Source organism: Sinocyclocheilus grahami, unplaced genomic scaffold, assembly GCF_001515645.1.
Source record: "Sinocyclocheilus grahami isolate Dianchi unplaced genomic scaffold, SAMN03320097.WGS_v1.1 scaffold499.1, whole genome shotgun sequence".
NCBI lineage: Eukaryota > Metazoa > Chordata > Actinopteri > Cypriniformes > Cyprinidae > Sinocyclocheilus > Sinocyclocheilus grahami.
In genome coordinates, this window is record NW_015505678.1 from 167,614 (window position 1) to 191,927 (window position 24,314).

A 24,314-nucleotide genomic window follows, 5' to 3' on the forward strand; every position below is an offset into this window, starting at 1 on the left:
GGGGTTGTTGGTGATGAGCAGCGTCTATAAGGAGAAATGGGAACATAGATCAGAAAATACTCTTCTAATTAGAATCAGTAATGTAGTAGATGTGACGGGTCATTTTACCCAGCAGTTCTGGTTTTCTCTGGGAGAGGATCTGAGGAGAGGATCACACCTTCCAAAAAGTTCAACTTTTGTCATTCTCAGCTGTTTGGGCCCTTTGACGTCTCGGCTCACCATAAGGTCAGTGACTTGACCCTTTGTGCATCATGACCATTGAGCAGGCTATTAATGGAGACTGGGGGGGTCTGTTTGTTTGATTTACTTCGACAAGTGTCCAACTAGATGTCCCATGATTCTTTGGCTCCTTTGATTGTGTTGCTGGTCATTTCTTCGTTATCCCTTGCTCAAGCCAGCTGTATGATGGAAGCAGAGAATACAGGTATTAATAATTGCATGATGCACACCTGTCTATCTGTCTGTCGTATTTTCTAATAAGGCTCCAGTTGTTAACATCAGTAAACTACATTAGCTATCCTGGGCTAACAATGAAAATTAAGATTTTTTTAGTCTTAGTTTAAGTTAATGATAATTTCAGCATTTACTAATTAATTTGAACATTTACAACAAATCTTATTTAATGGACCTGAGCTAACATGGACTAACAATGAACAGCTCCATTTTTTTATTAACTAACATTAACAAAGTAATTTTATTTATATTGTTTATTTATATTCATGTATACACTAGTCAACATTTGAAGTGGATCAAACCCTTTCATCCAAGTTGTCCTAAAAGCAAAATGCGTTCTTGTCTTAGGACAACTTTGATGAACTTTTTTGATCCACTTCAAATGTTGACTGCTGTATATTTAATATGCAACAAATGCAAAGCTCATTGTTATTGTTATAAAGCTAATTTGTTATTGTTAGTTAATGTTAATAGGACCTTATTGTAGAGTGTTGTCTATCTATCATCTTTTCTACAAGTACACTTGCTACCATTATGCAAATTGTCATGACTTTTGACCTCTGCTGTGCAAATGTTTCTTTATCCCCTCACTCCTGTTGCTCCTGGCGTCTGACTTGGCCACACACACACACACACACACATTGTGCTCCCTGCAGAAGAAGACTGAACACACTTCTGAAGAACAGACAAAGGTAATGCTTTTTCTTTCTGATTTTAGTTGCTCAATGTTTTAATTGACGGAGAATTTTTTTTAAAAAGTAATAAATATCATATTTCATGAATACTGAATTAAACCTTTTAAGAAACTAAAACCATCACACGATCATAATATGTGAGAACTAATAAAAAAGTAAAATGAGTAAATAGATAAACCGATACTAGTTTCATTCCAGTTGGCATTGGTTATGATTGTTCAAGGGTTGTACTACACACCAAAATCAAAAAGAACAGTTTTGCATAAAGAAATGAAAGTCTAACTTTATTTATTTATTTGCACCCACAGTTCTTCATCTCGTTCTCACTGCTGTTATATGGGAAAGGGTATCTTTTATGTAAAGTACATTTGTGAAGTACAACTGAAGATCTAAATATTTATATTTGTACTGAATTTAATTTACGTCTTCCAAATGACGTCACAATTAAAAAATCATCCCAAAAATGATCCATTAATTGATTAAGTTTGCGTTGCAAAGTATGTTTTGTCTTTACTTAGATTTTTTGGGTGAAATATGACATTTATCTGTGAAATTTGTGATTACTTTCATTTGGTTAGTAATTGAGAGTGTGTTTTGATAAGTAGGGGAGAGTGGGGCAAGTTGTCACAATGTTATGTTTCAGTAGCTATAAAGTTTGGTTTATTATGCAAACCTCATACATGTGTTAGCAGAAATTAGGATAAAAGTATTTGTGAACCGTGTCTCCCAAACTCATTCTTCTATAGCTGGATATATGTTGGGTCAATAAGTGAAAATAATAAACACTGACATGATCAGAAGTCAGCTGCATGATATATGGTAGCGGTTCATAATAGTGAACTGATCCCAGGAGTATTTTTTCATAAACATCTGGTCATTGGTAGAGTTAACACATTTTTGTCTTGTATTTTCACATGCATTAGTTACCAGTGCAGTGGGTAACATGAACTAACAATGAGCAATACTTGTAGAGCATTTGTGACCCTGGAGCACAAAACCATAAGGGTCAAGTTTTCGAAATTGAGATTTATGCATCATCTGAAAGCTGAATAAATAAGTTGTTATGATAAGACAATATTTGGCTGAGATACAACTATTTGAAAATCTGGAATCTGAGGGTGCAAAAAAATCTAAATATTGAGAAAATCATCTTTAAAGTTGTCCAAATGAAGTTCTTAGCAATGCATATTACTAAACACAAACTAAGTTTTGATATATTTACGGTAGGAGATTTACAAAATATCTTCATGGAACATGATCTTTACTTAATATTCTAATGATTTTTGGCATAACAGAAAAATTTATAATTTTGACCCATACAATGTATTGTTGGCTATTGCTACAAATATCCCCCAGCGACTCAACACTGCAAATGTTAAATTTGTAAAAAAAAAAGTTTAATTATTTTTTTTTTCTTTTTATCAATTTAAGTTGGTATATTACGAAGCTGAACACAAATTAACAATGAAAAATAATGTACATCTGGCATTACCATTAACCTAAATTAATAAATAGTTTTTCATCATTAGTTAATGCTTTAATTTGATCTAACTGAAACTTTTTATAAAGTGTCACAAAAGGGTAAAGTGTTACATTTTTTTTCTTGGGCGATAACTGGAAATTTCCAGTAGATTTTTTGAAGCCTATAACAAATGAATACATAAATTGATGTTCAGAAATGTGACAACTTGCCCCACCCTGCCCTAAGTGGACACCTTCTAAGCAAGCATGCTCCATAAGAGATTCAAGGGTGCCTGACTATTACAGCTCGCATTTTCACAGCATTGTGGAGGTTACTTCAGGTTTAGAATATATTGCCAGTTAATTGATGAGAAAGAGATTCTTCTGAAATGACATTACCTAAACTGTAAATGCTTAGTCCAACGATGCTGCTTCTAGAAATTATTTATATTGACTAATTCAAATCCAGAACAATAATTCATATTCACCATAGACAGTAAGACAGAAGAATAATAGCCTAGATAGAGTCCATAAGAATGTATCTATGCTATATGGTACTTGAATTTTCCCTGAATTTCACTGAATATTCTTATTTGATTGTATTGATGAAGGTATTATAATAGACCCATGTGCATGTTAAATGGTAAAGCATTAATATCCTTTAGTTCTCTAAGAGGCTGAGCTATGTCAGAGTACACGCCGTGTGAGTGGTTTATAACTTATTCTGCATTATGTAGTTTGGTAAAACTCGGGTAAAGGACAATTGGGAAAAAAAATTCCTGATTAGTTTAATTTAGATTTGAAAGCAAACTATCCTAATCTGTGGCACATACATTTAGGTTTTACTGTTGTGTACAGGATCATGTTGGGATATTGCAGTGTCTGCATGGTTAAAAAAGACAAAAGAGGAGGAAGTATTAATTTGCATGTCTGGTTTCTTCTTCTGAACTACAGAAGAGATCATCACAGCAATCCGTGTTTGCAGTGATCCAGCTAATATTTTCAGCCCCCTTCAGTTGAGAACAAAAAGGAAAACAGAATGTTAAAAGAAAAGAATGTTAACCTAATGCAGTTCAAAATGGTTTTGTGTGAGAGTGAGAGTGTGTGTGTGTGTGTGTGTGTGTGTGCGTTTTTTTTTTTTATTGTCACAGCAGGTACATAGCCAAATGCATTATCAAGTGCAGTTGTTGCAACAATATACATTGATTTTATATCCTGAAGTCAGTAGAGAGTGCAGATTTAGAGTATATTAATCAAATTAACTGTGTTTTTACTTCTTCTTACCTTGGATCCTGAATCCCGGGCTCTTGGCTCTCATCTTGTTGCAATATCAGCCGTCTCCTCTGCTTCATCCAGCTCATGCTGCAGCTTACGAAACTTGGTCAGATTAGAATTGGCTTGTTCTTCCTACAGAATACACACAACAGTATTTGTGAAAATCAAATTAGTCATACGTGAATTGAATATGATCATATCATATGATAGCACCAGTGAGGAAAAAATCTATGCAAAGCATAAACATGTAAGGATGCGCATTATATATTTAAATACTGTAAAACTGCATTTAATATATTGAATACATTTATGTATTTACCAATCAAAAAAACAAGGCAAAAACAATTTTCTAGGCAATTTTTTTTTCTATGCGTCTCTCAGATTTACGAATCCCCTTGACAGAGTCACTGGCCTTTCTCGATTCTATCTCCACCTCACGTTCCAGCTCTCTCCCCTAACAGATGTGTAAGATTTTCAAACAGAATGACCATTTTACAGAAAACACAAAAGACTTGTTTCCGAAAACATCAGCCGTTTACCCTGGCTTCCAGTTTCTGGACCTGCTTCTTGCCTCCCTTCACGGCGACCTGCTCAGCTTCATCCAGACGGTGCTGCAGGTCCTTGATGGTCTGCTCCATGTTCTTCTTCATGCGCTCCAGATGAGCGCTGGTGTCCTGCTCCATATCATATGATAGCACCAGTGAGGAAAAAATCTATGCAAAGCATAAACATGTAAGGATGCGCATTATATATTTAAATACTGTAAAACTGCATTTAATATATTGAATACATTTATGTATTTACCAATCAAAAAAACAAGGCAAAAACAATTTTCTAGGCAATTTTTTTTCTATGCGTCTCTCATATTTACAAATCCCCTTGACAGAGTCACTGGCCTTTCTCGATTCTATCTCCACCTCACGTTCCAGCTCTCTCCCCTAACAGATGTGTAAGATTTTCAAACAGAATGACCATTTTACAGAAAACAAAAGACTTGTTTCCGAAAACATCAGCCGTTTACCCTGGCTTCCAGTTTCTGGACCTGCTTCTTGCCTCCCTTCACGGCGACCTGCTCAGCTTCATCCAGACGGTGCTGCAGGTCCTTGATGGTCTGCTCCATGTTCTTCTTCATGCGCTCCAGATGAGCGCTGGTGTCCTGCTCCTTCTTCAGCTCCTCTGCCATCATGGCAGCATCAGTGATAGCCTTCTTGGCTTTCTCCTCAGCATTCCTGCACTGCCTCCTCAACCTCAGTCTGAAGCTGAGTATTATCTCCCTCCAGCTTCTTCTTCTGATTCAGCAGACTGGTGTTCTAGACATAGACAATAATGACATTCATATAGTCTCTAGATGATATTATGTACTATGAGAGGGTTTAAAGGTTTGGTTAGCGTGAAGATGTGGCCAGATGTGTCATACCTGAGAATGCAGGAGCTGGACTCTCTCGCTGACGTCCAGCAGTTCCTGCTCAGCCAGTTTCCTTCCTCTCTCAGTCTGTTCCACCAGGGATCTCAGCTCATCCAGTTCAGCCTGCAGCAGATTGTTGCGTCTGCGTCTTTGAGATCATCATTACCACGCAGAGCGTCATCCAGCTGCAGTTGGGCATCCTGCAAAGGACAAATTTTACATATGAATAGACTGCAGAACTTTATAAGATTTCATTTTGCTTTACAGATTGTTGGTAAAGCATACCGTGAGATGTGCTTGCGCATGTTCTGCGCGATCCTCTTCACTGATATCCTTTGCATCTCAATCGGGCTCAAATTGATAAGCAATATAGACGACTCCATTATTTACAATACAACATGCCGCTGAGGTGAGGAGCGGGATGTTTAGATGCGCACCAGAGGCGGTTTAGCCAATCACAACACACTGGACTAGGTAACCAATCAGAGCCCATTGCGTATTTCTGAGGGAGGTGCTTCATAAAAGCAGGAAATGATAATCCTGTTTCTCAGAGAAAGGACAGAGCGATGAAGAATAAAGGTAAATTATGTGATTTTTTTTTAATTTTTTTTTTAAACGAAGCATGAACATGTTATACTGCACCTCATAAACACAATCAATCCTAGAAAAAACCCAGTGAATCACCCCTTAAAGGCCGAGATCAGGGATCTAGTGTATAACTGGAAAAACTAGACCTGGTACATCTACACATAACAATTTATCTCCGCTTCCTCCAGAGCTGCTTGAACTTTTAGCTTTCTCCTGCTCCAGCTGCTTACACATTTTTTCTAGCTCATGAATGTTCTTTCCACTCTCACCAATTTGTTCAGTGAGATTAGCAATCTCCTCTGTTTAATAGGGAAAGTAATAATGGTTATTGTACAAAATCAAATGAAATATTCAAATTTTGTGATATTTATGTGAGCAATATTTATTGGAATAGTAAATCAAGGGCACCTTGGAGGTTCTTGTTTTCTCTCTTCATGGTCTCCAGATGATCCAGAGACTCCTTATAAGAGTTCTTCAGTTTGAATAGTTCAGTGCTCAGAGATCTGGCCTCCTTCTGAGAGCTTTCCAGCTCACTCTGAGACTCCTCATATTTCTGCTTCCATTCAGCCAGGACTCGTTTGATCGATTCAGAGACTTTGATTAGCTTTCATTGGAGCTTGATGAATACTGAAAGATTATAGAGTAAGTGTGTTTTATTCACCTTGTCAAAGTTTCTTTGCTGCTTGTCCAGAGCAGCGGCAGCAGCATTGGATCTCTCCACATCCACCATCAGATCTTCAATCTCATTCTGCAGCCTGTGTTTGGTCTTCTCCAGTGAGGAGCATTTAGCATTGACAGCTTCCACAGCTTCTTCTGCATCTTGCAGACGCTGAGCCAGCTTCTTCCTTCATGAATAAACAGAATCAGTCAAATGTTTGTATGGTATGCTACATGGAAAACCCAAATATTTCCTGTTTCATACTTGGCATCCTCCAGCTCCTCAGTTCTCTGAATGGCATCAGTTTCATACTTGGTTCTCCACTGAGCCACTTCAGAGTTTGCCTTGGACAGACTCCGCTGCAGCTCAGCTTTGGCTTCTTGCTCCTCCTCATACTGCTCCCTCAGCAGATCAGTCGTGACGAGCAGACTGAACTGCATAGGCCAGGGCATTCTTAGCCTACAAGATATTCAAAATTAATGTGTTTTGTTATGGAGAATGGCCCAAAGCTGTAGCATAAGGCTCTAGTCTCTTTGAGGAGTGGGGGTTTGAATCGCACTGCTCCTAGAAGAGCTTGTTGAGTGACAAAGCAATTCAGTGATTAAGGTGAATGAATGCTGCACTGTGTTACTCTAAACTTGTGGGTTCAAGTGACAACCTTGGTTGTTTCTGGACTTTGGATTCAACAGAGGCTTAATTTCTAGTGGTGTAGACCAATGGTTAAACATCGGAGTTAATAAGCTAAAAAAGTTTGAACACCTTAATGAGAGAACTGAATCACGGTTTTAAGCGAAGCACTAGACCCAAGGCTGTCCTTGTACCATGGCATTCTGTTCTATTCTATAACATTGAATTTGAAGTTGTAGTTACAATACCTTGACTTCCTCCTCTAGCTGTCTCTTGAGGTCTTCAATCAGCTGAGTGTAGGACTGCTTGCCTCTTGTTAGCTGAGACACCAGGGAGTCTTTCTCCTCTAGCTGTCTGGAAAGCTCCCCTGGGTCGTAGTATAACCACTACATTACAGAAAGCATTTATTACAAACGCTCCCCTAATACAACCAATACGATCCGAGATAATGGTTCAAAATCCATCACCATGAATTAGTTATTAGAATCTCATGATTCAAAACAATAATAATGTTAAAAAATTATTAAAGAAAGACTTCAGCTTGCTTGGTGAGTTTTAAATAGCCGCATATGACCTGTTCACAAGTTGTAGGCTTGAGGGAAAGTTGAATGGCTGAAGCTGAGGACCCTCTCAACAGTGTGACCTTCCTCTCTTTTATAAAGCCACTATCCATCTAAATAAGGGAGTTGGCACACTGTTATGCCAAACTGCTACTGTGTTTGGTTCAGCTGAGGTAGGGAGGGATAAGCCTAGTTTTCCATACACACCAGTCATTCCACCACTGCCAACAACATCCCATAATGGAAAATAATTAAAGGGAGACAATCAAAATCACCAAAGACAATGCTTTCACCATTAAGCCCTGTTTGTATTCAAAATATGCTAAAATCATTTTTAAGCATGATTTTTTTCCCCCAACGGGCAATCTGAATCTCACAGCATTATTAGCTTGTGTTGCATCATAAATATGTACAATTAAGTGCATTTTAATTTCATTTACAAGAGAAAGCTACATAACTCGTGTTTACAATGTTCCTTATTTCAATAATCAGACTGAAAATGCAATAGGCAAAGACAAAATAGAGAGAAAGACAGACACAAAATAAATCCTGATAGTGTTAACATTCAGATGAACCTGTGCGTTCCTTCCCGCTGCTGTCATACTCTTCAGCAGGTACGTAACAAATAAGGGACGCTGTGAGCAGTGCGATTTCAATCAGCTTCATTAAAGGAATATTACAGGTTTATTGCAACTTAAGCTGTCAAATTACTCCACAAAATTGTCCCTCAGATCAGTGTGCACAGTAAAGCACTTACAATGGATGATGCACTAGAGCAGTGGTTCCCAAACCTGGTCCTGGAGGCACACAAACACTTTACGTTTTGCATGTCTCCTTAATCAAACACACCTGATTCAGGTCATCATCTCATTAGTAGAGACTCCAAGACCTGAAACTGGAGCGTCAGAGAAAGGAGACATGCAAAATGTGCCGTGTTGGGGTGCCTCAAGGACCAGGGTTGGGAACCACTGCACTAGAGGTTTTAAAAGCAGAGATATGAAGGATGCATTTTTTTACAGCACAAATTCTGTTATTTTGTTATGTTTTGACTCTAATCCATCTGCAACAAAAGTTATCACCTGATTGTGCAACAGTCAACAATAAAATCTGGAGTAGGGGTACGTTTTGCATGTCTCCTTAATCAAACACACCTGATTCAGGTCATCATCTCATTAGTAGAGACTCCAAGACCTGAAACTGGAGCGTCAGAGAAAGGAGACATGCAAAATGTGCCGTGTTGGGGTGCCTCAAGGACCAGGGTTGGGAACCACTCTGCACTAGAGGTTTTAAAAGCAGAGATATGAAGGATGCATTTTTTTACAGCACAAATTCTGTTATTTTGTTATGTTTGGACTCTAATCCATCTGCAACAAAAGTTATCACCTGATTGTGCAACAGTCAACAATAAAATCTGGAGTAGGGTTGTCGCGATATACCGGTATTGACGATAACCGTGATATTCAATTCAAAACTAGAAAAACTGAGCGACTACATTGCTACATTAAACTCTGTAAAATCTTACGTTGGTCGCAGTGCCATGCATTTAATGCCTCATCTGCAGCCGTTCTAGACGCACATTAAAACTGAATTAACTGAATTTGGCTGATTCCCCAAGGTTTCTATAGACATCACGATATATCGATATTGTGAATTCTTTTGGCCACAATAACCGTCGTGTGTAAAATCTAGTATCGTGACAGCCCTAATCTGGAGTAACTGACAACACGTCCCAGCTTCTGCACATACAACTTAAGGTGCATTCCTATAATACTCCTTTAACAAAGAGTGACGTAACATACAATAATACGTGTTTCTAGTATCATGCCTCAGTCCAATCAGAGTGCACATAAATAATCCTCGATCAGTCCTGCAGCGATCCTCTAGGCGCGCCATTCTTAGCAGCAATGAGTTAAAGTACTAAGAGAACCAATTCCATCCTCCTTCCATCTGGAGTGAGAACTTCAGCCTGTTTTGAAAGGGATAAATATGTTTCAAAACGACCTCTGTCATTTTGAGCCCTTATCTCATATTGGTCTAATATATTACTAATAAGTCACCGAATGCTACATGGGTCAGACGATGTTTAATTAAAAGTGTATGCCCTTGTTTATGCCACTGTGCGCTGACAAGTTTGCATACTCAGTGGACGTGCTTCGGTACCCTTCACCCCTCATACTTCATGACGGAGTCCATGTGCCACGACTCCACCGACACGTGTTAGGAATGACTACAAATACAGGATTATTAGGACGGGACTCCGAGGTCAGTCCCTCAGTATTTGTGGTTGAAGAGTGAAGGCTAGGTCTCTGGGTTTGGCGTAGCCAGAAGAGGAACGTTATCCCTACGTCTTCGGCCCAGCGGAGGACGGCGGTACTGTTCTCCATCCGCCAGCGTCTGTGGAAGAGGTTTGCGTTTGCTCTCCGGGAGAAGCAGGATGGAGAGGACCGCCAGCAGGGCCAGAGATGAGTAGACCACATGGTGCAGAAAGTAGCCGTAGTGATTACGCAGATTCATGAGAGGAGAACTGAGGCGGCCCACGCAACCCAAAGCCATAACCGCTCCCACACCACTTCCTCTGTGGACACAAGAATGGAGCATTAAAACCACCACTTTCATGGTGTGCTTCTACAAAATCTTCTGTCTAAATGGAAATATTACCCAACTGTTGGTTGAAGAAAAGTGGAAGCATGATGGAGCTTTTGAAGTTGCCTTCACGTGATATTTGAGTTATTGTAAATATGTGACCCTGGACCACAAAACCAGTCTTAAGTGTAAATTTTTCAAGGAAGAGATTAGGATCGGACAATATTTGGCTGAGATACAACTATTAGAAAATCTGGAATCTGAGGGTGCGAAAAAATCTAAATATTGAGAAAATCATCTTTAAAGTTGTTCAAATGAAGTTCTTAGCAATGCATATTACTAATCAAACATTAAGTTTTGATATATTTACAGTAGGAAATTTACAAAATATCTTCATGGAACATGATCTTTACTTAATATCCTAATGATTTTTGGCATAAAAGAAAGATCAATAATTTTGACCCATACAATGTATTTTTGGCTATTGCTACAAATATACCCCAGCGACTTAACACTGCTTCTGTGCTCCAGCATCACATTTCTGCATCTGGTAAATGCTTTTATCCAGTGCATTCAGGATTTACATTTTATTACTTCATATTCCCTAGGAATCAAACCCATGACCTTGTCGTTTGTTAGGGTCATGCACTACCGGCTACAGTATGTGAAAACTCTTAATAAGTGAACAAGAACAACTGGTGCAAACTCTTGCCTCGGTTTCCTCCCAGGAGAAACACTCTTGGCGGGAAGCCAGAACAACACAGAAGAGATGCATAAATTACATCCCAAACCGGCACTCGGGAGTCCAGTAGGGATCGTGCTGTTTTCTTGACTCTCTCGTTGTCCACACATTACATGCATTCTGCTGCTTCAGGAGGTAAAATAAGTGTGAGGTTATGACTGTGTGCTAGTAACCAGCCCCGCGGGAGCGCGTGTTTACCTGATGATGGTGGGCATGACTTCAGCGGTGAACAGAATAGAGAGAGAGGCGGCCGCTTGGGACGAGAACAGGCCCATTATAGAGAACACAGTCATGGCTGACTCACTCAGATCTGCAGGGACACATTCATCTCAACGTTAGACTTTATCAAGCAAAAGGCCTGAAAGAATTAACTGGACAATGTTTGAAACTTGTATTACTAGCACTTCTCGTGTTATTGCATCCTTATGCTATGCTATATGATTGATAACTTGTATTCCTCGTTTTAAGCGTTTGCTAAAAGAATGCACAAATCTTGCAAAACCTGCCAAGAATATGTCCAGATCATATTCAACTTTCAAAAAACAAAACAAAAAAAAACTATATATATATATATATATAGTATATATAGTGCTGTCAAACGATTAAATCACATCTAAAATAAAAGTTTTTGTTTACATAACAAAAACAATGTGTACTGTGTATATTTATTATGTATATATATATAAATACAAACACATGCATGGATATATTTAAGAAAAATAGGTTACGTTTATATATATGATATAATTTATATGAATTTAAATATATACACGTAAATATTTTCTAAATATATACTGTATGTGTGTGTATTTATATATACACATAATAAATATACACAGTACACACACATATTATGTAAACAAAAACTTTTATTTTGGATGTGATTAATCACGATTAATCGTTTGACAGCAAATATATATATATATTAGCATAAAAGAGTCTATTTTTAGACTTTGATTGCACTGTGAAAATATTTAAACTGTTAAATAGAATTGTAAGTATTCTATGTACTACTATGGGATAGTAGTATTTGTTTTAAATGTATGCAGTTTATTATAAACTGGATGATGTGTATAAATGTATTACTGTGATGAAAGGGATTTGTTGATTTTATCCGTTACAATAAAGAGTATTTGAGGTGAAAAGTGATTGCTCAGTGATCACTGCAATCTTAGAAGTCCCCAAAATATATTCTTTATTCTGAAAAAAAATTCAAATTATAATTTAGTATTTCATAAATTTATAAAAATTTAAATACATAAAAAATGATTAAAACTTCTTTGTTTTGATTTTAGGCTAAAATATCACCAAAAAATCCTGAGCAAAAAACGCTTACAGTCCATGAGTCCGAGCAGGATTAGGGAGGCCAGTCCGGTCAAGGTCATGGCTAGAAGAAGAATTCCACGGCGACCAAACCGGTCCACCGTTGCCCAGAGCAACAGCCAGGCCCCGCCCCCTGCACATACAGACAGCAGGTACGTCCAATAGAAACTGGGGGTGAATCCTCTGACATCACCTCTGAAGGAGCTGTAGCAGTGACTGATGCCATGAGAGATGAACCTGAACACAAGAATACACGTCAAGATACGATAAGACCAGCCACCTAACAATCAAACGAGACAGGAATAGAGGAATAAACATGTAAACGTTGAACTAAATCTGGCAATATTTAAATAAATATATAAATGCTTGTGGGAATAAATAAATATGTGACCCTGGACCACAAAACCAGTCATAAGGGTCAATTTTTCGAAATTGAGATTTATGCATAATCTAGAATAAGATGAATAAATAATCTTTCCATTGATGTATGGTTTGTTAGGATCGGACCATATTTGACTGAGATACAACTATTTGAAAATCTGGAATCTGAGGGTGCAAAAAAATCTAAATATTGAGAAAATCATCTTTAAAGTTGTCCAAATTAAGTTCTTAGCAATGCATATTACTAATCAAACATTAAGTTTTGATATATTTACGGTAGGACATTTACAAAATATCTTCATGGAACATGATCTTTACTTAATATCCTAATGATTTTTGGCATAAAAGAGAAATGTATAATTGTGACCCATACAATGTATTGTTGGTTATTGCTACAAATATCCCCCAGCGACTCAACACTGCTTTTGTGCTGCAGGGACACATTTATGCATACATTAATAAATTAATGCATAAATAAATAAATATACAATTAAAATAATAAAAATACAATATGTAAACAATCAGTGAAGGGGGGGAATAAAAATGAATTCAGGACAAAATTATATCAAAAAATTAATTGTAGTTTTAGCAAGTCATTTATTCCTTTATTTTTTATTACATGTATTATTTATTTATTTATTTAATTTCTGCAGGTTGGATCCTCCATATTTCTCCATTGTCAAATATGACATTCAACTGAAAATAAATAAGTTTAGCTATTTTGACGTTACTTTACTCTAGCACCCAAAACCTGATCATTTAAGCACACTAGGCAAGAAGTTTATGAGCAGGAATGACTTACGAAGTGAATCCCAGCACACACAGGTTTTTCCAGATGTTTCTGCTATGAAGCAGCTCTGGGAAAGACAGATGAGGACGTCTAGGAGACGAGGACGACTCCGTGTCCAACTCTGCATCAGACACAAGAATGCACAGTTTGTGAACTAATATTAGAGGAAAACCTCCGGCAGAAACTGTGTTTGGAAGCATTCTCCAGCGTCAACAAGAGCAAGATGTTTTTAAACTGACCTGAGAAGCTGTCGTCGTCTCTCTGCCGCTCGCTGAAGGAATTCATGTCTCCCGTTCTCTCGGAGAGCAGAAGCCAGCGCGGCGATTCGGGAAACACTCCCGGGATCCTGAAGACAAACAAACACATCTTTAAATGCCAGCTAAAAGAACAGCTTCGTGCATTAATAGGATCATCTGCTCAACAAACAGCACAACTGGGAGAAGCGACAGCATCTGGTAGTCACAGAAACCAAGATGATTCATCATTACTAACGAGCGATAATGTGCGCCGGCTGCACTCAAAGCTCTGAAGCTTCACAGGGGATTTCAGATCAATATTTCTGAATGATGCTGAAGGAGCAGTCGCTTCGCATTTAGGCTGATGAAGTGTTGAAAAGCCTCCTGTTCCCAGCTGCTACAGCGTTTAATAACACAAGAGATATTATCCACAGCACTGAAGGCCTGGCCTGCAGGAAACTGTGTTTACGTAACATTATGCATCAAATTAATCACCTGCAAATGTATTTTTCAGAAAGCAGCTCATAGAACTGGTTTCAGGGATCTGTTTCAGGTCATGGAAAGATCACTTGCATTATTAGGTCAGTGCTTTCTTATGGTCTTACATTATAACTAAGTGCAAACGTTTTGTTTGGATTTCTGTGATGATCTGAATATTGTTTTGTGAACTCATGCACCTCAAACAGAAGAGCATGACAAAGCATATGTTGATTAAAAACCCTGAATGCAGTTTAAGTTACTTTGCATAAAAACATCGGCCAAATGCATAAATGTAAAATTTTCAGTACCAATTTTGTTACCATGGCAAAAAAGAAAAAATATATATATATACACACTTTATATATTTTATACTGATATATTATTTTAGTATCATTGAGAAATTATTATAATTTTTTTTATATGTAATTGAATTTTTATTATAATATTTTCTATTATACTATTAATATAATATATCATTATTAATATATTATTATTTTTATTTAAATTTTAGTTATTTTCAAATGAGAAATTGCCTTGGCAGCTACATTTTTATTTATTTATTTTTTCAGTTAACGTTTATTTTTTTCAAGTAACAATTTTTAATGGTTTTAATTTTAGTTTCAGTTTTACTTAACTCTAATAACCCTGATATATCTTTGATTTTTTTTACATTAGAGCTAAAGGTTTTACAGAGAGGATTTTGGATTCATTTTTTGTATCACTCCATAAATCACAAAATACTGTCAGCAGACAGAAAGAAAAAGTTTTTTCAAGGTTTTAGGAATAAAATGTATAAAGTCAGGCAGATGAACAAACCCTCTATAAAAACCTAATAAAATATAGAATACAGATAGAAATAAAACTGTAAAGTTTGGTGTATGGTGTAAGTGAGCTGAACTCATACGTCATCCGCCCGGAGCTGCTTCCGTGTACAACAGTGAGCGCAAGCTACATTAAAGTGATTATTATGTTTTGAATATAGATATTTTTCTTACAAAAACACATCAATTCGCTACAGGAGGCCTTTGTTCACCCCCCGGAGCCGTGTGAGACAGTTTTTTTATGGATGGGCGCTTTTTATTTAACTTCTTTTGTACTGATGCATGCAACACCCGCTGAGTGCAATGAAACAGCTTGAAAGATCAAAGACCATTTTTAATATAACTCATAACATAACAACATATACACCTAGGATGACTTGAGGGTGAGCAATTTATGGGCTAATTTTCATTTTTGGGTGAACTAACCCTTTAAAGTGAGAAAAGCAATTACCAATGGGGTAGAAAAATAAACTTGTTTCTTTTTGAATTAAGTAAATTTTTCTTAATCCGTTGGCATATTTTGTTTAATTATTAATATTATTTTAAGCATGAAGTCACTACATAAGGATACTTTTTTTCAGAAAATAAGACTTTGCATCTCAAGTAAATGTATCGGTAATGCTTTATTTTGATGGTCCCTTTTAAACACTCTGTTGACAATAAGTAACGCTGCATCTACATGTCTACTAACTCTTATCAGAGTATTAGTAGACTGTCTGCTCAATATCCGATAACTCTTTATTGTGATGGTCTCCCAGCAGACATTCTACTGACTATAAGTAACTTTGCAAGAACATGTCAACTTGTTCTAACCCTAACCCTACCAGTCTACTAATACTCTAACATTCTAATAAGAAATAGTAGATATGTAGGTGCAACGTTACTTAGTTTTAAGTCGCTGGGTTATACAGTATATCTGTACACAAGTGTGCAGTTTAAAAATGTACAAATTTTGAATTCTATGTATAAATATGTGACCTTGGAGCTCAAAAGCAGTCATAAGTAGCACAGGTATATTTGTAGCAATAGCCAACAATACTTTGTATGGGTCAAAATGATCGATCTTTCTTTTATGCCAAAAATCATTAGGATATTAAGTAAAGATCATGCTCTATTAAATTATTTTGTAAATTTCCTACCTTAAATATATCAAAACTTAATGTTTGATTAGTAATATGCATTGCTAAGAACTTCATTTGGACAACTTTAAAGATGATTTTCTCAATATTTAGATTTTTTTGCACCCTCAGATTCCAGATTTTCAAATAGTCGTATCTCAGCCAAATATTGTCCTCTCCTAACAAACCATACATCAATGGAATTGATTGAATTATTTATTCAGCTTTCAGATGATGTACAAAATCTAAATTTTCAAAAATTGACACTTAAGACTGGTTTTGTGGTCCAGGGTCACAAATATCTGATCTTGCAAGATGTGCTCCCTTTACACAGAGTGCGTGTGATCGGGAAATCGAAAGTGAAAGTAAACGGCGCAAACGCTCATTCAAAAGGGATTTAAATACTGAGAGCGGCTCCCTGATGCAGCAAAATTATACACAATATTAGAATGTTTAAAGGAAAATTGCGGGAGCGAAACACATATTGCGGGAGCAGGCGGCAATAGTCATAAATTCAGTGGGAGCGGAATAAAGAAAACAGCCAAATCCCGGACATTTTGAGCGATTAAGAAATCCCGGCCGGATGCATTTTTTTAGGTCCAAAAAGAGGACATGTCCGGGGAAAAGAGGACGTATGGTCATCCTATGTCAACTTGTTCTAACCCTACCAGTCTACTAATACTCTACTAACACTCTAATAAGAAATAGTAGATATGTATGTGCAATGTTACTTATAGTCAACAGAATGTGTTAAAGCGACCATCAAAAAAGTGAAACCAATGCATCTTGATTTAAGAATGTTTAGATATTTGTACTGTAAACAAAACAAAAATGCTGAGTAAGATCATTTCTCGCAGCGTAACATCACGACAAACAAGCTCTGATGTTTATGACTTGTGTTTGACTTACGTGTGACGTACAGCGTGAGGAAGACGCCGGCGCTCGCCGCGGCCAGACAGAAGCGCATGGTGATGAAGACGGGCGGTGAGGGCGACACACACACCAGCACCCCAAACACCACCGCCAGCATCAGAGACACCAGCAGAGACTTCTGCCTGCCCAGTCTGAACACACACAACAACCCAATAAACACTGGAACGACGGAACAAACAACAAACCCAAGAGACGGTTTCTCACCGGTCAGCCGTGTAGCCCAAACCCAGACAGCCTGTCAGCGTCCCCAGAATGAAGCACACCTCCTCGACTGGAACCAGCCAGTACCGCGCACACACCAGATCCCACTGGGGACAACAGGAAGTCAGGACACAACAGACAGGAAGTCAGTTGTTGTTTGGTAGCAGTGGCATGCAAACACAATTGGTGATTTTAAAATACTTCCTGTTCATGAGAAGGAACGCTGTGAACTCTGAAGACTCGTGAGTTCGTGTTTTCTTCCATGCAAACAAGTTATATGTCAGAACTTTGATATCTGGCATTGTTACTGTTAACTAAAACTGAAACTATTAAAATGTTGAAATAAACCTGAAATAAAACATAAATCTTAATCTTAAACAAAAACTATAAATGTAAGCTAAATGAAGACAGTTGAAGTATTAAAATGGCTAAAACTGAAATAATAAAAATAAAAACTATTAAAAATATTAATATTTGATTTGTACAAAGTCCGAAGCACATTGCAAAATTGCTAAAACTTAAATTCAAAATGTTTTAATGTCAAAATTTATATACAAATATATAAACTAAAATATAAATACTACATTAAAAACTTTGCTTTGACAACTAAATTAAATAAGTTTACGTTTAAGCACTAAAATTACTAAATCTAAAATTTTAATAAATATCAAAGCTATAGCTATATAGAAATATACAAGTTCATTCAAAACTTTAAAACTTAAATCTAAATCAAATATAAATATTAGTTTAAACACTTAGAAATGTTGCTTTCTCAGCTAAATGAAATAAATTAATTTAAGTACTAAAAATACTAAAACTGAAATAACTATACATAGACAGATATATAGAAATACATAGAGCCTACACAGAAAAAAAAATATATATATATATAAAAACTACTAAAAATGACAAGAGCACATAAAGAACTAGATAAAAAAAGTTTGTCAAGACAGTTTAAAACAGTTGCTTAAATACTAAGACTAAGATCTAAAATTAAAAACAAATATAAGTGAATTCAAAATATTATAACTGCTATAATAGTATATTTAAAAGATACTAAAATAACACTTGTAATATCACATCATTCTAAAATTAAATATGAATGAGTCGGATGTCATGTGACCAAACAGCTGCCTCATGACAGAAGCACACAGAACACAAAAGAGTTCGTCAGCTGAAATGTGAACTAGTTAGTCTTCAGGATGGAGAATGTCAGGCCACACTAACCACAACAGCATCAGCTAACTTTAGACCCGTCTCAGTTTTTGCATTTTTCATTCAATACAAATGTATGTCATTAATAATCAAGAACACATAAACATTGTGTCACAGTGAGGAATCTGATGAATGCAGAGCTTGACAGACATGAACATGTGTACAACAGATATGATATTTACAAGTGTGCAGTTTACAAATGTACAAATTTTGAATTCTACCTATAGATATGTGAGCCTGCAGCACAAAAGCAGTGTTGAGTCGCTGGGGGATATTTGTAGCAATAGCCAACAATACATTGTATGGGTCAAAATTATACATTTCTCTTTTATGCCAAAAATCATTAGGATATTAAGTAAAGATCATGTTCCATGAAGATATTTTATAAATTTCCTACTGTAAATATATCAAAACTTCATTTTTGATTAGTAATATGCATTGCTAAGAACTTCATTTGAACAACTTTAAAGATGATTTTTTCAATATTTAGATTTTTTTGCACCCTCAGATTCCAGATTTTCAAATATTGTGCTATCCTAACAAACCATACATCAATGGAAAGCATATTTATGATGCATAAATGTCAATTTCAAAAAATTGCCCTTACGACTGGTTTTGTGCTCCAGGGTCACATATAAATAATATGTCAGTTATGATGGACAATATATATAGTATAGTTTTGGAAGTTTTAATTGTTCAGGCTGAAGATAGCCTCATATGCTTTAACATTAAGATTTGTACTCATGGAAATTACTAAAGTAGTCAACCCTGTTCATTAGAAGGGATTGTCCCAATACTTATTATATAGTGTACATATAAGTTCAACAGCGTCGGCCCACCTCTGTGACGATATTATTGGTCAGGCCTTCGGTGACATTGTAGTCGTATCCAGCATCACAGTCCTTCACACACGACTGCGTGCCGTTGACGAGCATGTGCTTGCACTGGGGCAGATCTCCGTCTCTTTTCTCCGTCCTCACGGAGGCGTTGGTCACCTGAGGAGCGGGCGAGGGTCGCAGGAGACGACAGCAGAAGGGCGGGGCCAGGGTCAGGAGCGGGTCGGAGGACAGCAGGAACGCCAGGAAGAGGTTGGGCAGAATGGAGAGAGCGATGAGGAGCCGCTGCTTCTTACGGCCCAGAGCCAGAATCATGACCTCTCCGGTGGGCGGCAGAGCGGGCTGCAGGGGGAGCGAGGACGGGGCGGGAGAGCAGAGCGTGGGGGAGGACGGGAGCGAGGGAGGGGGAGGAGGACACGGGGACGGGGAGGCCAGCGGGGACGGGGGTGATGTCATGGTTTGGACAGAAGCTGCGCCACAGAGACCAGAGCCTTACAGAGACGCTGCTGCTGCGGACACAGGTGAAGAGAGAGAGAGAGAAAGATAGACGGCTGTCTGTGTCTCTCACTCTCTCTCTTCCTCTGCTCACCCTGAGACAGACGAGCAGAAATAACCTGCAGAAGACAAGCATACATCAAATCAGATAGATAACAGATAGACAGACAGATAAATAGAAAACAGGCAGACAGACAGATAGATAGATAGAGACAGATAGATAGACAACAGATAGAAGATAGACAGACAGACAGATAGATAGATAACACACAGACAGACAGATAGCAGATAGACAGACAGACAGATAGATAGCAGACAGACAGATAGCAGACAGACAGCAGACTGATAGCAGACAGACAGACAGATAGATAGCAGACAGACAGACAGATAGATAGATAGATACAGACAACAGACACAGATATAGATAGATAGCAGATAGACAGACAGACAGACAGATAGATATAGATAGATAACAGATAGATAGATAACAGAGACAGATAGATAGATAGATAACAGACAGATAGATAAACACATAGACAGACAGATAGATAGATAACAGACAGACAGATAGATAACAGACAGATAGATAAACACAGAGACAGTCAGATAGATAGCAGACAGACAGACAGATAGATAGATAGATAGACAGACAGACAGATAGCAGACAGACAGATAGATAGCAGACAGACAGATAGATAGATAGATAGACAGACAGACAGATAGCAGACAGACAGACAGATAGATAGCAGACAGACAGATAGATAGATAGATAGACAGACAGACAGATAGCAGACAGACAGATAGATAGCAGACAGACAGCAGACAGATAGATAGATAGACAGACAGATAGATAGCAGATAGACAGATATAGATAGATAGCAGATAGACAGACAAACAGACAGACAAACACATAGATAAACACATAGACAGACAGATAGATAGATAGATAGACAGATAGATAGATAGATAGACAGATAGATAGATAGATAGACAGATAGATAGATAGATAGACAGATAGATAGATAGATAGACAGATAGATAGATAGATAGACAGATAGATAGATAGATAGACAGATAGATAGATAGATAGACAGATAGATAGATAGATAGACAGATAGATAGATAGATAGACAGATAGATAGATAGATAGACAGATAGATAGATAGATAGACAGATAGATAGATAGATAGACAGATAGATAGATAGATAACAGACAGATAGATAAACACATAGACAGACAGATAGATAGATAACAGACAGACAACAGATAGATGGACAGATAGACAAGATAGATAAACACATAGACAGACAGACAGACAGATAGATAGATAACAGACAGATAGATAAACACAGACAGATAGATAGCAGACAGACAGACAGATAGATAGCAGACAGACAGATAGATAGATAGACAGATAGCAGACAGACAGATAGATAGCAGACAGACAGCAGACAGACAACCGATAGATAGATAGATAGCAGACAGATAGATAGCAGACAGACAGATAGACAGATATAGATAGATAGCAGATAGACAGACAAACAGACAGACAAACACATAGATAAACACATAGACAGACAGACAGATAGATAGATAACAGACAGATAGATAAACACATAGACAGACAGACAGATAGATAGATAACAGATAGATAAACACATAGACAGACAGATAGATAGACAGACAGCAGACAGACAGACAGATAGCAGACAGACAGATAGATAGACAGACAACAGACAGACAGATATAGATAGATAGCAGACAGATAGATAGATAACAGACAGACAGATAGATAGATAGATAACAGACAAATAGATAAACACATAGACAGACAGATAGATAACAGACAGACAGATAGATAGATAACAGACAGATAGCAGACAGACAGACAGATAGATAGCAGACAGACAACAGATATATATAGATAGATAGACAGACAGACAGATAGCAGACAGAGACAGATAGATAGCAGACAGACAGACAAATAGCAGACAGACAGATAGATAGATAGACAGATATAGATAGATAGCAGATAGACAGACAGACAAACAGATAGATAACAAACAGACAGATAGATAGCAGACAGACAGCAGATAGACAGATAGATAGCAGACAGATAGACAGATAGATAGCAGACAGACAGACAGATAGATAGCAGACCGACAGACAGACAGATAGATAGCAGACCGACAGACAGATAGATAGCAGTCAGACAGACAGACAGATAGATAGCAGACAGACAGACAGCAGACAGACAGACAGACAGACAGATAGATAGCAGACAGACAGATAGATAGAGAGACAGACAGATAGAGAGACAGACACAGACAGATAGATAGCAGACACAGACAGATAGATAGCAGACAGACAGACAGACAGACAGATAGATAAACACATAGACAGACAGATAGACAGATCGATAGCAGACAGACAGACAACAGATAGATGGACAGACAGATAGACAACAGACAGACAGATAGATAGCAGACAGACAGACAGACAGACAGATAGATAGATAACAGACCAGACAGATAGACAGATCGATAGCAGACAGACAGACAACAGATAGATGGACAGACAGATAGACAACAGACAGACAGATAGATAGCAGACAGACAGACAGATAGATAGCAGACCGACAGACAGACAGATAGATAGCAGACCGACAGACAGATAGATAGCAGTCAGACAGACAGACAGATAGATAGCAGACAGGCAGACAGACAGACAGATAGATAAACACATAGACAGACAGATAGACAGATCGATAGCAGACAGACAGACAACAGATAGATGGACAGACAGATAGATAGCAGACAGACAGACAGACAGACAGACAGATAGATAGATAACAGACACAGATAGATAGAGAGACAGACACAGACAGATAGATAGCAGACAGACAGACAACAGATAGATGGACAGATAGACAACAGACAGACAGATAGATAGCAGACAGACAGATAGATAGACAGATATAGATAGATAGCAGATAGATAGATAGCAGATAGATAGATAGATAACAGACAGACAGACAGATAGCAGATAGAGAGACAATAGAGAGATAGAGATGACAAATCTCTAACGACAGATAGCTTGAGAGAGAGATAATTGGTATAGAGAGAGGAAGAGAGATTTTAACTTCAGCATACAACTTCAGAAGAAAGAATTTAATGAAAGAACAGGCGGATGAAAGCATAACATGAGTGAGTGAAATTAAAGAATAAAGATCAAAAGTGAAAAAAAGATGAAAGAGTAAAGAGTGAAATGAAGGAATGAATAGAATGGAAGAATGTGAGGGATGCGAGTGTTATGTAAGTGTAATTATAGAGAGAAGAAAAGAATGACGGAGACCGTGTGCATTAAAGAAACCAAAGAATACAAGCACGAATATGATTATGTAAATGAGCGGGTCTTCTGAACATCATTCGTAAGTCCTGATATTAAAATGACTTTATTTCTAAAACCTGAATCTGAATCTTTACCTGCTACTGCATCAGCTGAACTCCAGCACATCCACACTGATGAAGATGAAGATGAAGATGATGATGAAGATGATGGTGGTGGTTTGCGCTGGTCTGATGTGTTCTGGACTCGTTCAGTCCAGCGCAGAAACAAAAGCTCGTCGCTTCACTGCACTCCGTTTTATTCGCCAAGCGTTACACCAAACAAACGCGTTAAATGACGGTAAATAACGCCTGGATGCCGCTGCTGCTCCAGAGATGAAGGCCACGGTCGGAAGCAGAAGCAGAAGCAGAAGCAGATCCCGGCTCCGAGACGCGGACAGGGCGGAAAAACTGGCACGACTGCCGGAGAGTTTCGGAAACCGTCGGGAACTTTCGGACAGCATCGGAAACCTTATACACAGACGCAGCTGCAGCACAGCCACACGAGGGAGCCATATCATCACAAAAACTCATTTACTGTACTGCATACTATGCACTGTACTATAGTATAGGGTGGATCGCGGAGTGCACGGCCAAAGAAACGACATCAACAACAAAAAACATAATTCTTAAATGTTTTTCTGATGCGAGACTTTTCTTTTAAAAGACGTGCATTAAAGCTGTTGACACTTCTGTCAGATGCAGCTGTCCAACATTCAGTATCTGCGGTCAGGTGAGATGGCATGGACAGGTTTAATGTCGGTGTCATTATTCTATCGTTATTTTCATTACTTGTCATGAAATAAAAAGAAAAGCGAGTTATCCTGCCCCTGATGCACTCTTCAGCAGCGCGCGCTGTGTCACTTCACTAAAGCGCAGACACTGAGCATGCAACGCGTGAAATACAAGTACAGTACTGATAAATCACATAACTGCTACTGCGTGTGTTAGCTGGGAGGGATTTGCATGAAGGTATGTTATATTTATTCTATTCTGGAGCAGTTTCATTAACAGTTCATGTTAGTATTGTATATTCACCAGGGTAACTGTT

General features: G+C 37.8%; 1 protein-coding gene and 1 pseudogene across 1 annotated transcript; both read right to left on the bottom strand.

Annotated features, from left to right (window-relative positions):
* Window positions 1–304: 304 nt before the first annotated feature.
* LOC107554356 (myosin heavy chain, cardiac muscle isoform-like) lies at window positions 305–8,070 on the bottom strand (annotated as a pseudogene).
* Window positions 8,071–8,942: 872 nt separating this feature from the next.
* On the bottom strand, window positions 8,943–23,949 carry LOC107554358 (solute carrier family 22 member 17-like). The gene is made up of 9 exons (XM_016236846.1): window positions 23,363–23,949; window positions 19,385–19,995; window positions 17,334–17,437; window positions 17,052–17,260; window positions 13,781–13,954; window positions 13,554–13,662; window positions 12,384–12,607; window positions 11,246–11,357; window positions 8,943–10,297 (listed from the first exon to the last, which is right to left on the bottom strand). Exons 2-9 carry the CDS (start codon window positions 19,835–19,837, stop codon window positions 10,021–10,023), a joined length of 1,662 nt encoding a protein of 553 aa, XP_016092332.1. The 5' UTR covers window positions 19,838–19,995; window positions 23,363–23,949; the 3' UTR covers window positions 8,943–10,020.
* Between the last annotated feature and the right edge of the window lie 365 nt (window positions 23,950–24,314).

Bases quoted from the DNA above. Each gene is read 5' to 3' on its own strand.
- LOC107554358 (XM_016236846.1), bottom strand. From the start codon at position 19,837: ATGACATCACCCCCGTCCCCGCTGGCCTCCCCGTCCCCGTGTCCTCCT. The intron at 13,955-17,051 runs GCGAGAAATGAT...TTTGTTGAGCAG, and splicing joins GTTTGTCGTGATGTTACGCT to ATGATCCTATTAATGCACGA. The intron at 10,298-11,245 runs GTAAACACGCGC...TTGTGTCCACAG, and splicing joins GTCATGCCCACCATCATCAG to AGGAAGTGGTGTGGGAGCGG.